This window comes from Rhopilema esculentum, chromosome 9 (genome assembly GCF_057945365.1).
Source record: "Rhopilema esculentum isolate cy_ngs chromosome 9, ASM5794536v1, whole genome shotgun sequence".
NCBI classification, from domain to species: domain Eukaryota; kingdom Metazoa; phylum Cnidaria; class Scyphozoa; order Rhizostomeae; family Rhizostomatidae; genus Rhopilema; species Rhopilema esculentum.
The window spans coordinates 5,319,161-5,335,973 of NC_142823.1; the positions used below are offsets into that span (position 1 = coordinate 5,319,161).

At 36.4% G+C, this 16,813-nt stretch overlaps 1 protein-coding gene across 1 annotated transcript in view; it reads left to right on the forward strand.

Annotated features, from left to right (window-relative positions):
- Positions 1 to 618: 618 nt before the first annotated feature.
- Positions 619 to 16,813, forward strand: part of LOC135689282 (integrin alpha-8) — a 31,863-nt gene continuing 15,668 nt past the window's right edge. Inside the window, exons 1-15 of the mRNA XM_065206459.2 lie at positions 619 to 1,078; positions 2,591 to 2,703; positions 3,549 to 3,625; positions 4,460 to 4,577; positions 5,193 to 5,300; positions 6,284 to 6,382; positions 7,292 to 7,345; positions 9,040 to 9,083; positions 9,570 to 9,641; positions 10,570 to 10,622; positions 11,317 to 11,404; positions 12,203 to 12,305; positions 13,158 to 13,255; positions 13,757 to 13,847; positions 14,414 to 14,459. Of these exons, the coding sequence (XP_065062531.2) occupies positions 918 to 1,078; positions 2,591 to 2,703; positions 3,549 to 3,625; positions 4,460 to 4,577; positions 5,193 to 5,300; positions 6,284 to 6,382; positions 7,292 to 7,345; positions 9,040 to 9,083; positions 9,570 to 9,641; positions 10,570 to 10,622; positions 11,317 to 11,404; positions 12,203 to 12,305; positions 13,158 to 13,255; positions 13,757 to 13,847; positions 14,414 to 14,459 (1,325 nt within the window). The 5' untranslated portion in view covers positions 619 to 917. The remainder of the gene's footprint in view (positions 1,079 to 2,590; positions 2,704 to 3,548; positions 3,626 to 4,459; positions 4,578 to 5,192; positions 5,301 to 6,283; positions 6,383 to 7,291; positions 7,346 to 9,039; positions 9,084 to 9,569; positions 9,642 to 10,569; positions 10,623 to 11,316; positions 11,405 to 12,202; positions 12,306 to 13,157; positions 13,256 to 13,756; positions 13,848 to 14,413; positions 14,460 to 16,813) is intronic.

Sequence of the window (16,813 nt, forward strand, 5' to 3'; positions counted from 1 at the left end):
CCTCAGCTCATCTCTACTGTTTACTAAAGCTATTGCTTTGGAAATTTTGAAAGCAAAACCCGACAAAATTCGAAAACTTTTCGAAAATTTGCCGAAAATCGAAACTGGGCCATTTGATAGCCATTTGGTAAGGCCCCTCAAATCGACTGGAACCCCCTTCCAGGCCTTTTAGCCAAGAGGGAGGGGTAGGTACTTGTTACCGTGCTCCCTTGAGAAAAACAGCCAATGTTCCCATGTTCCTGTTGAAAAGTAAAAAAAATTCCTTGTTCCCTTAACCTAGTAGTGGTGTTCCCATATTCCAAGTGGAAAATTTAAGTTGTTTCCGTGTTCCTGTACCATTTGTTGTCATATTCCCTTGTCCCGGAAACCCCTAGAAGACCCTCAAAATTACTCCGGGTACCAGAGGGTACCCCCAAGATACGTGCCCTGTCTAACAGGCGCTTTTGCTGCTTTCGGATCGCATGCACAAGTCCCTCACTAATATTTTCTATTGACGTGAAAAAGCCGTTTGGATATGGTTTATCTAAAGCTGATAGACAAACTGACACGTTCACCGTATTCAGACATAAACAATATCCGAGACTGTTGCCAAGGAACAAATTGTAGATGTGTGTGAACAATACACAACCTCGCTTTGAGAAATATCAACAAAAACCCTTGCGAAATGTCAACTCGCTGTCACAGTTGATGACTTCTGCAGTTGTCATTTGTGTGGGAAAACTATCAAGGTTATTCCAAAGGATTCCCACAACATGACTTGCTGACAAGGAAATACACTAGCTTGTCTGCTATTAAAATAGACTTGGGATTACTAGATGTTTACGTAGCAGCAAAAACCTTATCTCATAGCCACTCGCAACCCATGTTGCATAGATTTAGATTTTTTACTTAGTAATATTTAAATAGATAGCTGGAAAATGCACGCATATATTGGATTTGTGTTGCTGGTTACTAGTGTGCTCGCGACCATCTGTGCCTTTAACCTGGATGCTAGAACGGCCAAAGACTTCAAAAGTACAGAAATAGGAGATTATTTTGGCTATTCAGTCGCGCTGCATCAAGCTGGCAATGACTTTTGGTAAGAGTTTTTAACCATTTTTCTAGTCTTATATCTACCGGTCTATATACTTGATAATATCACATATCCATCGCATTAGCACTACGATCTGGGAAATTATGTACAAGGGTGTTTAAAAATGGTTTTGTAAAACTTCCAGCTGCAATGCTGCTTCTCGTAGCTTGGTATGTTAAGTTAGCAATTAGGATAGTCTTCATGGTTCAATCTCTACGCTCTACGCTAGAAAACGCGTACTTTCTCAACGCGCTATTATTACTTCCGTGTTTCTACAACTATGCCAGCTCTGTTTAATGTCTTCTATTCGTATAAACAAGTTTCCTTAAAGACCTGTAATAGTGGTGTACGCTTTCCTTCATAATAGTGTTCGATATTTTTGTTTTTCTTGAATAAGGCTTTCATTTTATCAGCTAAGGTCCCAATATTTTCTTCCAAGGCGTGTAAAGTTTGGAACGTTTTACCTCCTTCTTTCTTCGCAGAATCTTAAAATTTGTCTTCTTTCAAAATTATTCAAAAACGTCTTTCAAAACTTCTTTCAAATCAACAAACTTGATCACACCATCTTCATCGTAGCATCCCCCTTTCCCTTGTTAGGGTTTTACTTTAGGTCCCGGGACTGCCCCTAGCACTACCAACTATAAATATGTATATATATACCCTACCACACACATTCTCACACCAACCCCCACAAGAAGAACGGGTTTATATCAATAATTTCTGAATTTGAGTCTAGTGGGACCTTTTTTGTTGGAAAATTCCGCAAAATGCATTTCATTAATAATTAAAACTTCATAGAATGGCTTTTCCTGGACACTGCCAAACCTGCCAAGAGAGTTTTGCTGTTTTGGGGCCTAGTATCAAAGCAGCAGAGGTTGACAGAAACCATACCACCACAATATTTGCTGCATCTGCCAAAATTGTTTGCAAGCTCACAATGACTCATCTGGCTCTGGAATGTACTGAAATTAAAAAAGCTATGTAGCTGTTCCAAAGCCTCGCTCCTCATAATAAAAAATGCCTGTTTTTAAAATGGGTTAAAGGGGGTACATATTTCAGGACAGGATGTTGTTTCAGATATCGCCTCTTCTGGAACTGCTAAAGCAATGTGCTACATAGCTTAAGCCTCTAATAGCTACCAACTTTTCAATTTGAGCATTCTTTTATCATTTTTGCCCTTACTGTTCGGGAAATGACAATGTTCAAGGAATGAGTAATAGCAATGAGAGAACAAACTCTGTCATTTCATTATTTTATAACCAGGTAGCAGATACAAATGGCGGCACTGGTATGACGCAATGACGAATTTTCAACATCCACTGAAACATTTCGCTTTGAACGCTTAGGCTGAAAACGTTTATCCCACCACTCTTCTCCGATTTGTAAGATTTTCTCTGGCCCCTGCTCTTAGCGTGTTCCCCTCGATCTTTCAATTAAGCCCCTTTGGCACCCTTTACCCAGATGTCTTTCTCTTGCAGGCTGGTAAAAGGATTCTTGTTAACGTAACTTGTTTTTAAGGGCCGTGGTTGGAGCTCCGAAGGGGAATGATGGGAAAGCAGACCAAGGTGCTGTATACCGATGCAATGTGAATAGCGGTTCCGTCTGTTCGAAGCTGCAGGTCGACGATAGCGGTTAGTAGCTACATGAAGTTTTATGCATAATTGTTCCCGTTTGGCTTGTACTTCTGTTTTTTTTTCGACCTTTTGAAAAGATCTTCAACCAACATGAAAAAACGCAACACCACTTTACGAGATGTTGGTGTGTCGAAAGGCAGTTTGTCTCCTATTGTGGGTAGTGGATTAAATAATCTTTGTTGAAAGTGTGATAATAGAAATTTGGGGGTTATCTTATTCCCGTCCTCTCGTCCGTTAATGTTTAGAGAACTGGGAGTCGGGGAGGGGAATCGAGGATGTCAGATTACGTCAGTTTGATCTATGGGTAGTCGGATAGACCAGGGAAAGTCGGGAGAGTGTTTAAGTCGGAAGGGGGAGAGTCCAGGGGAATCAGTAGTGTAATGGCGGGTTCGGGAAGTAAAAGGGCTTATCTTCTTAAATCAAATTGTTGAGACTTTTTTCTTTTGTTTTTGAAGTCTTAGCAGGATCTACTGCTTTCAAAAGTATATTTCATTTCATTTCATTTTCAAATTCTCAAGAAGGGTTGCTCTTCGGAAATTCTATTGAAATAGATAAAATATTGACAAAGTATTAATAAAAAGTATAATGTGATAATTACATTTCAATAGCTTACAGTTATACTTTTATATTACAGTAGTCAGTAATTGAGACAGTTTCAAATAATATCCAATGGAATTGTACAGCTTAAAATTTTCTAGATGCAGTTACCGTACAAGGCAGCTACTTTTAAAGACTGTTTCTGTTTTAACCTTTCATTTACTTTTTCTTTGTATTATGTCAATATGGTAATCTGCAGCATCTTTCATGTCTATCTTTAACACCCAGGACGTTGTTTCCTTTAGATAGCAGCAGCAAGAACAAATCGCAGCAATGGATGGGAGGATCAGTGCTTTCCTTTGGACCCGATAAGGAAATTGTAGTACGTCCAGTTTTTCTATTGCGTCACTCGCTTATTTGAGATGTCAATACATTTAGAGCAATTTGTAATTGTAAATGCTATTTGAATATAGTACGTAATAAGGTGTAACAATTTAGATTATTGGTGAAAGAGGGTTTGCTGTGCTTATGAACTTGAGTAGAAAAGCAACGGTTAGCTCATTTTTAGGGTTTGTTTCCCGCGCAGAGAGAACATTGGAAAACACGATAACATGATTAACTTTTCAAGTAACAGTCTTATGATTATAAATGTAGTAATAGATGTAGTAATAGTAATAGACAATGTTTTTGTTTTTGTTTTTCTTTCAGAATTAACCAATCTAACTATTGTAAAATCGAAATCGTTATACGCAACCTTCAGTCTTGAGTTTTTAGAGAATAAACTCGGTCGGGCACGAGCAAAAAGAATTAATGAATAAGTGAATGAGCGAATGGATAAATGAAGGAAAGAATGTTTGAATAAATGAATTACTGAATAAATCAAGAGACCGGTGAATCATTGAATCAATTGAGGAAAGGGAATAGGCTGTGAGAGTTTTAATAAGAAGACGGCAAAACAAAAAGAACAAGGTAAAACAAGGAGAGGAAAGATAAGGTGCTGAAGTCCAGAAAAAGTTAAAGCAAAGAAAAATTTAATGAATTGTTTAACAAATAGGCAGTATGCAAATGGGGTGGAAATAAGAAGATTGAAAAAACCCGGATATCGTGTTATAACCCGGATTGAAAGATCCTGGACATTTGCCTTTTATGTCTCAGTAAAGCCTAGGTGCCAAAGTATAAAAAATTCTCATTTCTAATTTTCAATTTGTGTCCTTAGGCCTGTGCTCCAAGATTCAAGGACATAGTCAGTGGATTGTGGTTACATGGGCGTTGTGCAGTGTTCAATGGAAAGGATTTCTCGCGCATCAGATTTTGGAATCCTTTTCAATACTCTTGTAAGGCTATATATTTCACTGTTGTTACAATGATATATTCACGATTGCGCTTTAAAGGAAAATAATTGGACTTAACACACAATAAAATATTCAAGCTATCTCTGCGTCATTGGTCTGGATTTTGTGATGATTTTAAAAGGGCAGGGAGAGGGGGTTATTCATTTGAGGATTCGTGAGTTCAATGCAGAAAGTTTGCCTTTTGAGAATGAGACTACAATGATCCAGACTGTAGGATTGTTCTTCTTAGAGAGAGGTGCTTGGTCTCACAGATTATAAAATGCAGTAAAGAAGTGTTGTTTGAAACATTCTCCAGTTTCTTCTTTGCTTTGAGGAAGAGGTTAAGCTAAACAATAGATAGTAGTGTCAATCAGTTATTCAATAGGCAAGAAAGACAGGGGTACAATTGATTAAATTTTTTCAAATATCTATGTTACTATAACGGTATTAAGAGCTTAGAGTTTCCAGCTTGCCAAGCTATATTTCTGTACTTCAAGCCTGATTTATGTACAAAGGTTTTTGTCTGTACTGGATCACAAACGATAGAAAAATTTGTTGGTTCTAAAATATGTTCCTAGTGTGGTACGTGTGATTCATAATCTGCTTCAATTTTCGTAGATTCGTACCAAAAGTTTGGCTACGCTCTGCAAGGTTTCAGTATCGCGAAAAGTATTTCGACGAGAATGCATCTCATCACTGGGATGCCAGGAGCCTTGAACAGCGCTGGCAAGTTTAATCTGCTATCTTTTTCTTTTTTGGTCTTTTATCTTTTTCTTTGTTGATTATTGCATTGTGCAGCAGGGGTAACCGCCCATAATCTTTAGTCGTATGCAAAAGTTTAAGACAACGTGACACATTTTCCTGCTATTCTAGGTGAACATCAAGATATCATTTCTTGTTTAAAAAACCATTCTAATGCATTTTACTGGAATTTGAAAAACAATTTTTATTGATATCTTTAAAGTATATATATAATGATCATATATAATGTAGTATGAATATGTCAATATATATAGTGTTTTTGGAAACAATGGCGTTTCCATAAACTCTTTTCCTGGTCTTAAACTTTTGCAGATGACTGTACACGTAGTGGATTTTAGCAATCGATAGCGAGAATGGCATACAACTCTAATAGAGAGCTTGCTTTATTAAGAAATCAAGAAACTTGTTTCTTCTTGCAGGGATGCTGTTAGTTTTCAACCCTATATGCGTAACCATAAAGATTTCTGTACTACTAATTAAAATCTTCATATTTCTACCTTAATGGCATTGAGCACTCTGCAGCTGACAGATTTTTATTAACGCCATTAAAACATAATCATAATATATTTTAAATTGAATGAACATTTTGAAAACGGCTTTGAAAAAGCAAAAATTTTACAAAATACTGCCAGAGTTTCAGACAAAAAGCTTTTAGTAAGTTGTAAAAATTTTGCATCTTTCAAAGTCGCTTACAAATTTTGTACCGTCAAAAAGCTGTTCGATTGAAAAATTCACAAGCCTGCAAAAATCCTAACTACAAGGACAGTTATAAAACCATTTTTAAAAGTTGATACAAAGATGAATTTGCCACAGCAAACAAAATAACAGACGTTACAAACATTATAACTGGACGATTCACAAAACGATTTGAATTTTCCTTACAAACAAACATTATATTCAACGTAGGTACCACTACCACATATTAGAAATTTCAACTTTTTCCACAGGTGCTGTTGGATCTGAGAAGCTTGACAGTGTTACTGGGAAGTATCCATCTCGTTTTGGGCGATCTGGTGACAACAGACTTACACGAGACGAGTACATGGGTACGTTCTGAAGTGTCTGTAAGGTTTCGTTGTTAAGGGAGCATGTAGCGCTAAGTCTAAGTGCTTTTATCTCAAGTGCTGGGCAGACGGTACTCTTTGCAACTTCTATTTTAAAGACAGTGTCATTATCTTTGTCACTGAGCGAGTATAGTGGCGGTTATGGTAGCCAGAAGGGGGCCCCGAATGAAAGAAAAAAGTATAAAGTTTAAAGTAAAACGTCACCGCAATCCCTAAAGCCGCCGTTAAGCGAATTTAGCCTGTGTCCCAGACCCATTAAGTTAGGGGTCTAGAGCACAGGCTAAGCAAAACACGTCCCGTATTTTAACTGCCTTTAGGGATGACTCTTTGGTGTTACTAATCTTCGTAAATAGATGTACCATTTGGAAGCTATTTTATAATACATTTGAAGCCCATTGTATGTCTGCATTCTTTTGCAGCTAAATTAACCTTTTATAAAACACCAACTGGTTGCTTTATCTTTCTTTATCACATATCTTTGTTCTCATCCTTTACGTCAATGTTATTGTTATTCTTGTAGCTAAAAATTGGGTATTTATATCTTGAACCGGAAAGTTCATCCCTCTTAGCACTTGTATTAAATCGTTGTTTTAAGTAAAGTGTGACATCCTTTCTTTGTGTTTGATTTTTTCGTTGATTCAAAACGTCTAATTCAATTTTGTTTTGTTTGGAAGTGTAACTGCTCTTCCAGTGATTTCCTAGTGGTTTCTCGTTAAATTTCTCAGCCCTCCTTTTCCTTTTTGCATTTTGAAAACTTTCTCAAAACTTTCCAGATTTGAGCAGAAATTTTTCTGTGATTTGATAAACTCGCGCAGTCAGTGTATTCCTTTGTGTTTCGTCGCCCCCGTGTCTGTTTCATCATGTTAAACATCTAACTTTATTATTGCACAGGTTACAGTGTTGCATGGGGACAGTTCTCTGATATCAGCCATCGTATATACGGAGGTAATGTGAGCTTTTTCTTCAGTTTTTATTGAACCGTGACTCTGATTTATGAACAATTGCAGTATTCCCTCAACTGCACACGGCATGTAGTGAAGATAAATGCAGAGCAAAAAGTAGTGTGCAATAATCTAACCGCTCCTGTCAAATAGAGAGAGGGGTTGGTATAACGCTCCTCAAAGGTCACTTGTGTCTTTTATGCTCATTTTACGAACAGATGTTTTCATTAGTATAAGTAGCTTAATTCTATGATGCAAGGTTTAATCGAAGGAGAGTAATGAAAAGAGGAATATTTGCTCCTGGATTTGACACCGGAGTTTTCTATCTTGAACCATGTTGAAAGGCGTTTTCTTCAATCGACATCTCTGCAAAAAAGTTTCAGAGAACCTGAACCTGCTATATAATACATTTTGTATCAAAGAAACTTAGTACTCACAAAGTTAACAGTGCTCCTTTGTTCTTTTTCTTGAGGTCTTTTTAGTAGATTGATAATTAACAAATGTTTGTGCCTTCTGCAGCATTCACGGTTCTATAACTACTAACTATTAAGTTTTTAAAGTGGCTTTTACAAATGCAAACATTTTGAAACATTCTGAAACTTTTGAAAAATACTATATTGACGATATGTTTTGGATTAATGGTAGAGCCCGTTCGTCGTTCTATCAAGCAGTTTTCTAATCTATCTACACATCAGTGAAAAAACTGTTATTATAATGACAGATGAAGTTCTTTTTTACCTTGGACCTCCATTGTTTCACCAACTCCATTGGTAATATTTTCAATAGGCAAACACCTGATTGGGCAACCTCAACAGTCATGTGTTCGCAGGCCCGTCGTAACCGGGGATGCTGTAGCCCCACAATAATTGTCAAACTGTAGTATGTTTCCTTTATAACAGTGTACTGAATGAGAAGGAAAACCCAAGCTAGTTTATTTATGGAATCTTCGATACCCATGCTAGTATATTTATGGAATCTTCCTAGTTTAGAGTTTCCTATCGATGTTCTGACGTTTTGTACTCTGAAGAGTGTCACACGAAAAGCTTCAATATGTTTCAGAATTTGGCACATTTTGAAGCCAAGCTTTTTTTAATATTTAATAGAGATTCTATGAATATTAAGTATGAAGTAACTATAAGTATTTATCAATTTGGAACATATAAAACATGCTTTTGCTATTTTTTCACCTTAATCTATGTGCAGCAATCTTTCTTAGATTTTGACGATCAGCTACTGAATCGATTTTTGTCATTTGGAAGTGATTAGACTTTGCACGATGTTTGATTTCATTGTCTCTTTTTATGGGCAGTGTTGACGAATCATTTTACTATTTAAACTTTGGGCCTTTTACCTAGTCCTGTGCTGTATCATCGTTTCCTGCAATATAGTGGAGTCAATTCACGTGCACATTTACATTAACTGGAAAAATTATTTTCGAAGAAATTTTCCTAACATGTATATTACAAGTAAATAGCAACGAACGAACAGACTGAGAAAGTGTACCTAAACACATTTTCTAAGAAGATGGATACAAATAACGTCAAAAGAAAATCGATAACATCATTTACCAAATTAAATGAGAATATGGGCATTATGTTTTAATGTTTCATTTCTAAACCATTACAGATTATGTTTTAATGTTTCATTTCCAAACAATTACAGATTTTGTTTTAATTTTTCATTTCCAAACCATTACAGATATTGTTGGTGGTGCTCCAAAAGGAACATACGGGAAGGGAAAGGTAAAACTTGTCTTTTGTTTACATCAAGAGGTCATTTAATCAAACATAGATCATTTAGAAATGAGTATATTAAGTCGTTATTGCGGTGGGTGGCATGGCGAAATTCAAGCTGATTTTGTTTTATTTTTTAAAGCAAAATGCGTATTTTATACTTCTTTGGATAGCAAATTCCATCAAACCTTGAACGCATCTTCAAATCTGCTGGATTGTAATAAGAAGTTACTCTATCATTCTATTTTTACGGCCTTTTGTGACTAAGCGCCCAAAGAAAGGAAACAAATAGGAAGGAAAACAACTTAATTATTCAATGGTTTCATACAAAATAGCTCAATATAGAACGTTTATTTTCTGATGACTTTCTTTTCGAACTTCTTCTAGCTTGAAATACTGGCAATTCGAATCTAACATATAAGGGGAAAATTTCTTTTGAAAGTATCTATCTACATAGCCTAATGTGATCTAAACCTCTTTATCTATCTTAAAAAGGTCTTTATTTATGAAATGGGTGGATCAATGAATATACACTCAGTGATAGAAAACCCAGACCCAAACGCTCACGTAAGTACAAGCGTTCATCGTCATTCAAGGTTATTGTCGAAAATTTGTAATTCCTAGAAGATGAATATTCTATTTTCAATTTGCATTTATATTGCTATTACCGAGCTTCCGAAGGAAGGTTTTAGCAGACTGAGAAGCGAACTATCGGGCAGTGTCCTGGTCCTCCCTCTCTGTGTGCCAACATCTTGTGACTCAAACGCCTGGAATATTAGAGAGCTGGCATATTCCTTCACTTTAAGTGGTATTTTTGTCACAGCAGGGACTCGAACCATAGTCTTTTGGATCCGTAGTTTTTGACCCTTACTACTGAGTGTTCTTTGTACTAAGAAGCATCAATCAAGCAATCAATCGAAGCAGCTCTAAGAAGATCCTTTTTGCAGATTTTTGTGTGCAGAATATGTGTATCAGAATAATGTCGCTAATATATAACTTGACATGCTTTAGATCATGAAAACTCATACTCTTTGTTTTCACCAAATGATTGCTATGCATTCAGAGTAATTTATTTCTTAATTGTCTGTACGAAATGATTCGAGTCCTTTGCACACAATTGAATAAAAAGTGAATAATAAATTATAACCTGTCTTTACTGATGTTTGCTTTCTTTGCACAAATCCAACACGGCTCTCCTTTAGCTTCTTTTTTGATAACTTCAAAGGAGGGTTGAACGTATTTCAAAATTGTGCAACGAGTGCCAGGGGCGAAAGATCTTGATATTCTTTTAAAGCAACCAAATATCCTCAGATCGTGCAAAAGCTAATTCACATATATTATTCCAAACAACAGGGTCGGTTATTTTCCCGCACTCTCTATTAAATATATTTTTCCCCTTGTTGCAGTTAAGCCTATCTTTCCTTTTTTAAAAATTCAAATGGGTCGATAAAAGTTTCATAATTGATAAATTTGGACCTTTACTGTTCTCCTATAGAGTGGATCATACTTTGGCGCTGCTGTATGCACAGTAGACTTAAATAAAGATGGGTAAGAATCGTCACCTTTTATCTTGTACATTAAACAGCCATATTTTGAATGTTTGTTTTTTTGCAAGTTTTATTTTCTTTTAAAGATGTAGCGCAAAAGAAATAAATGATTTAGATTAAAAGCCCAAGACATTGGCGTTTTTGACATAGCAAGAGAGTGAAGTTATGTTGCAGTAATATGCAATCATCAGCCCAATGTGCTGTAAGCTGTCTCTTCTTTGATACCACGAAAGTTGCCAGAACATAGAAATGAAAATCAGCAATTACAAAGATTTGAAATTCAATATTCCTACCTGAAACCAAAGAGCAATTCTGAAGTCTTTGCTATTAAGGTTTCTTATCATTTAATTTGTTTATTGTTTACTTTCATGACGTATGTAGGTAGAGGTATATATAACATCGTTTTAAAGTACATAATCACGTAAATTTTTAGATACAGGGTGTTTTAACCATAGAATTCAAACGGCCAAATCGTACGAATCGTGTGTGGTCAATAAATTACCTAATTCTTGTAAATGATTAATTAAAAGTCTGAGTTGTTAAGCTCCTATCATTTTGAGAATTTGAAAGCTATCCTTTTGTGTAATTTATCATCATATCATAGAGGTAACATCGAAATTCTAGCAATAAATCAGCTTTGCGTTATCTTATTTGCTGTTAGCTAAAAATTCACGAGTGATTTTTTTGTGTGCCAGAAAACCAGACCTGTTGATCGGTGCGCCATTTTTCACGGTCGTGGATGAGGATGAAGGCAAAGTGTATATCTATCTGAGTGACGCAAAAGTAAGCCGTTTTGTTAACCAATCTTACACTCTTTATGCTATCATACATGATTGAAACAGGTAAATAATTTGATTCTTGCATCAATGGTTTTTGATACCCATGTACAATCAGGCAATCCGGAAGTTAAAATTTTGGCTGAAAAGGTTACGTCCCAGTTTCCTGTCTAAGCTTTAAAATCGACTTATGCCTCCCCCTCTAGGTCATTCCTTGACTCTAACATTACGGACATAGCATATATCCTTTGCCAACCTTTGGAACATAAGTTTTTCAAAACTCTCGTTAAGCTTGGTTGCAGCTGCAAGTGAATTAATAATACACTGCATACACTTTTATCTTTTAAGTGGATACTTTTTATCGGCATAATCGTTTAAAGTTATTTCAATTTTGAATGAGTTAAAGGTTTGATTTCAGGAAACATTTTCTTACTGTGTTTCAAACAACCTGTTCGACTTTTTCCTCCAATTTGGCCACGTGACATTTCTCCTCCTACCAATCACTTTCTTGCCCAAAGTCACGAGTCTGGGATTTTGATCTTAATAGCTGACATTTTCAAATGAAACTCGAAAAATTCAATTGTCTGTAATATAGCATACATTTTTCGGCCTCAGTGACCACATTTTATTGTAGGGAATATTTAAAAAAATGCTTACAGGATTATTTTTCACAATTTGTACTTGTTTTAGTTTGATGCGCAAAGAAGTTATCACGAGTTAATTAAAAATAAGATTTACATCACAAAAAATTCAATTTCGATATATTTTTTATATTTTTACTTGATAAAATTTTTGAAATTTCCAGGGTACTGTAAACAAAGTTGGCGACATATCTGGCGAGTCACGTGGTGGAAGATTTGGAACTACCATCTCATCAGTGGGCGATGTTAACCAAGATGGTTATCCAGGTATGACTGGCAATTCTTTTTAATCTCGTTTTCTATTGGACTTCTTTCTTGGAACAACGTGTAATAGCTTGTTTGCTATCAACTTAAAGACTCATTGCTAACAAGGAGCCATTGCGCTACATAAGCATCCCATAATGCATTTCAGACTGTCTAAAATCAATTTTGGTTAATCCGTAGAAAATCACTGCCATTGTTTGGACCGGCGTCACGCTCGCAAAGCCCCATTGTTAGCAATGAGTCTCATTAGGAATTTTTAATTTTTTTTCTCCTTTTTTGCTCTCTCCGGGGTCGGGGTGTGGGACTTGTGGCAAGTTAACTTTTCTTAGAAGCATTTAATTATTTAATTGAATTTATTGAAGGATAGGGGGGGCTCTCTCCTCAATTAGTTTACCTATTGAGAGCTCCTCCTTAAAGTAATTCGCTTCATGCAATTTATCCTGGTCTTATGTATTGTATATTGTATCAATTTTCCGTATCAATGTATAAATTTTCTGTAATATTTCTTATTGTAGTTTAGTTACTTGTTAGGATTGTAAATTATATACAAATTGTATGTAGTGAATTTAAAATATAAGAAACTGAAAATAAACCTGAATCTCCTGTTCTTACGGGGGGAAGAAAGGTTTTCGTCAACTGTGTGTTGTCTTTAGCGCGATGATTGGGAGTCACGTATTCAGTCAGCCTTATTCAGATACCTTATTCATATCTTATATAGTGAGTCTGGTACCCAGGGTATCAGGTACCCTTTCCCATTCAATTTACGCTTGCTTCGAAGATTCTCAGAATCATTCTCAATTACTCTGAAGAAGATTGCATACTCTAGAGTAACAAGTTTTATCTTTAATCTTTCAGACGTGGCAATTGGAGCTCCCTATGGTGGAACAGACGGTAAAGGTGCAGTTTACATTTACCATGGATCAAAAAATGGACTGGAAACCACAGTTGTTCAGGTAAATAAAAACATATTTTATAACATCGATTGGTCGACAGCAACCCTTGTGAAAAGATCTTAAGGCTAGGTTCTGAAATTTATTGAATTAAGCTCGTCTGATCTCTTTTTCTTACCTATAGTTTTTTAGGCTATAATCTTGAACGGTTTTTAGGATAGTTTCCATTATTTTTCTGCTAATTTTACCAATTCAGTGTAATATTCCATCTTCTCACTTAAAAGCGAGTATGAAATTTTCAACAATATAAACTTCATGTCCTTTCATACCCTGGGTACTACAGCCTCGTGAATCCTGGAATAAAATATTGTAGACAGTATTGTAGACACTTCGGTAGTCGATTCCCCTGATTCAGTACCAACCAGAATTTTTGCAAATTTGATATAACATAGTCCCCGATTAGATACATGTGAATAGGTATCTAGTCTTATCTCTACTTATATGATAAAGTCAAAACTATTATTGAGTTAACTTCTGAAATCTTAAACTCGGTTTCTATCATAGAAAATATACGCAGCAGATATGCCAGGGAATCCGGCAGGTTTTGGCCAATCGATATCTGGTGAACTTGATATTGACAAGAATACCTACCCAGGTATGTCAACATTCTTCATTATTCAGCTTTCATAGTCTCATTCATAATCATTTTTAAAGAGTAAAGGGACAGTAAATTTTGTCTTGAAGTTTTAGTGAATTTTAGTGATTGAAGCAGTCCTGTTTTTCTGTTATGTAAGTAATTTTTTGAGTTTTTAACTGAGCCTGAAATCATATAATGGCCAAATGGTGAAGGGAAACGCTATATCCACGTCCAAATGGAGATTGAATGAGGAGTGAAAATGTGATTTTGATCGGTGTACAATGTAAATCAGCATTCGAGTCTAGTTTTTTGCTGTTTAACACTTTAAATACCTCTATCAACATTATTTCAATAACTCTTATTGGATTTTGGTGTTAAGGGACTCGTCCCAAGTTCTTGTCTTTAAAAAAATTAATTATATTTTGCTATTTAACTGTTCAGAATTTTGAAAGTTCAAGAGAAAAACGAATAGGAGTCGCTCTTCTTCCTGCAATTTGAACTTCAAGCAAAGTTTAGTTTGTTTTCAATTTAAGCATTATACTAATTTATCGTTTGCTCATGTAAAGCACTGATTTTTTTCGTAGACATCGTCGTTGGAAGTTACGCTTCTGGTCAAATTCATGTGTTAAAGTAAGTTCAGAACGCTGTAGAATAGACTATATTTGATCAATATAAGCACTACATTCCAGGGCATTTTTTAAGGAAATTTGACTAGTGGGCCAAATCCTCAAGAGGGCCCACTTTTTCGCGACCAGAGCCCTTGACCCCTTGACTCAAAAAAATGAAAATGAGTATAAAAAGAATAAAGCTACGAAAATGAGTATAACAAGAATAACAATTCAATAAAACTTAAATAATATGTTTAACATTTAAAAGTTTCTAAAAAGTTTCTAATGTCCAGAAAATGTCCCGTCACAGACAACCAGAGTCACTCGAAAAGAACTTTTTAATGAATTCCCTCTCTCTATAGATCTCTGAATTTGGCTCTCTGTTACGTCTGTCTTTGCTCTTGAGAAATTCGAAAACTGCAGGTCTTGGGTCAAAATATGCAGTCCCTGTGCCATTGAGAGAGACATGCATGTAGCTGTTAATTGATTCTGGCTTTAGTGATGCTCTGCTTGATATTTTGATATTATTATAATGGGAGACAGCTCCCTCTGTTGCCATGCTATGTGGTGTCAAGGTGAGGAAGGAAGCAAGGAATTTTCTGAGCAAACCAATGCTGGCTTCTGTCATTTTTCTCAGCTTCAATGCATAGAGTGTGCCAGAATCTTCTATCTGGCTATAGACTTGAACTTTGCTTAGGTTTGTCAATGACATGCAGACATCAGAGACAAACTCTTCAACCTTGTCCTCTCCAAATATCTGGCTCACAAGATCTCTGCTGGCATTTATCATCTGCGCTGGTGAACTTGCATCCAATATCTTTTTTAAATTGTTGATTGTTTCATCTTGCTCAATGTTCATGCGCTGGTCTAGAAAGTTTATTGCTGATTGAACAATTTCCACTCTGATTGGACCATCTTCTCTGCGTAGTGATGTGACAAACCTATGAGCCTGGCTGGTTTTTCTGATATTACTTTCTCCACTGCTTCTTTACTTGAGTTTAAGTTCTTCAAGTATTTCTCTTCCTGCCCACCAGGCACTGGCATCTCCCTCATGACGTTCAGGTTGACAATAGCTGCATCCCTGGCTGTGAATACATCCAGTAGGATGAGGTCAGATTTTTGAAAAATTTTCTGTAAGTTCTTGAAAATTTTGCACAGATCATGCATAACAGTGGTCAACCACACTTGCTGTGTGCCATTGCCCCATTTCATAAGAAATCCTTTTGCAGATGAGCTTTCTTTTCTGTCCGAATTTATGGTTCCATCTGTCATTTTTGTCCAAAGCCTTCTTGCTGCTTCCAGGTTATTCAAAATTGCTTTCAGCAAATTCAAAGTGTGCTCTGCAAACCTGACCTCAAAATGCTTTGGAAAGTCAAGAGCCTGATCATTTTCTTTGTGCAGCAACTTTGTGCGACGTGGGGATGAGTGGAAGAATGTCGAAAGAGCAAGAACATCAGCCATCCAGAGATGGAGTTCAGGGACCTCAGATTGAACAGATTCAAGGGCCAAATCTGAACGATGACAAACACACCACGCTGCCAAGATATCCCTGCCAATATGTTGTTTGAGCAATGTCCATAATCCTGCGTTTTTGCCTGTGTTTGCTTTTTCTCCATCAGTGGTGACTCCAACAAGCTTCTCTGTCTCCACACCAACACTTTTCAAGCACGAAATAAATGAATCAAGAAGTCCTTCAGCTCCTCCTAAATCACTGCTGGCGATGCCAAGAAAAACGGTCTTCACACTCACTTCATTCGTTGGGACTAACCTTGCTGTTATAAATTTAGAATCAACCTGCTGCTTGTCAGCACTTCCATCAATTTGAACAGAAAAGCACAGACAATCTTTTAATACATCAGCAGTTTTTTTCATCTCTTGCTTAGCAACTATGTCTCTCATTGCTGCATAGGTTACTGGATCCCTATAATGGTATACAGAGCTTGGTTGACTAAAAGGAACAAAATCTGTGTGCCATCCTTCTGTCTCAAAATTATGGAGTAAAGCATTGCTATGTTCAGTTGCCAAAGACCTTGATGGCCAACTTCTTGCACTGAGTGTTTCCGTTCTACAATCATTGTAAACATCAACAGTCATTCGTAAAAGAAACTCTAATGTTTGTATTTTGCATTGTTTCATAACTTTGACCCAAGGATGACTGTCTGACGAGAGACTCCACGCTTCTTCAAGTTTCTTCAATCTTAATGCTTCATTGTGAGCAGAGGAAAGCAAATGATCAACAAGTAAACACAGTCTGTCTTTCCCATCAACCCGGACTCCACTGGCAACTGGTATTCGTCCATTAGTGGCATACCTTTTCACTTCAGGTTCATACTTGCTGCAAAGTAAGCAAGTGACAACGGGACGTCGTCGTTTTTT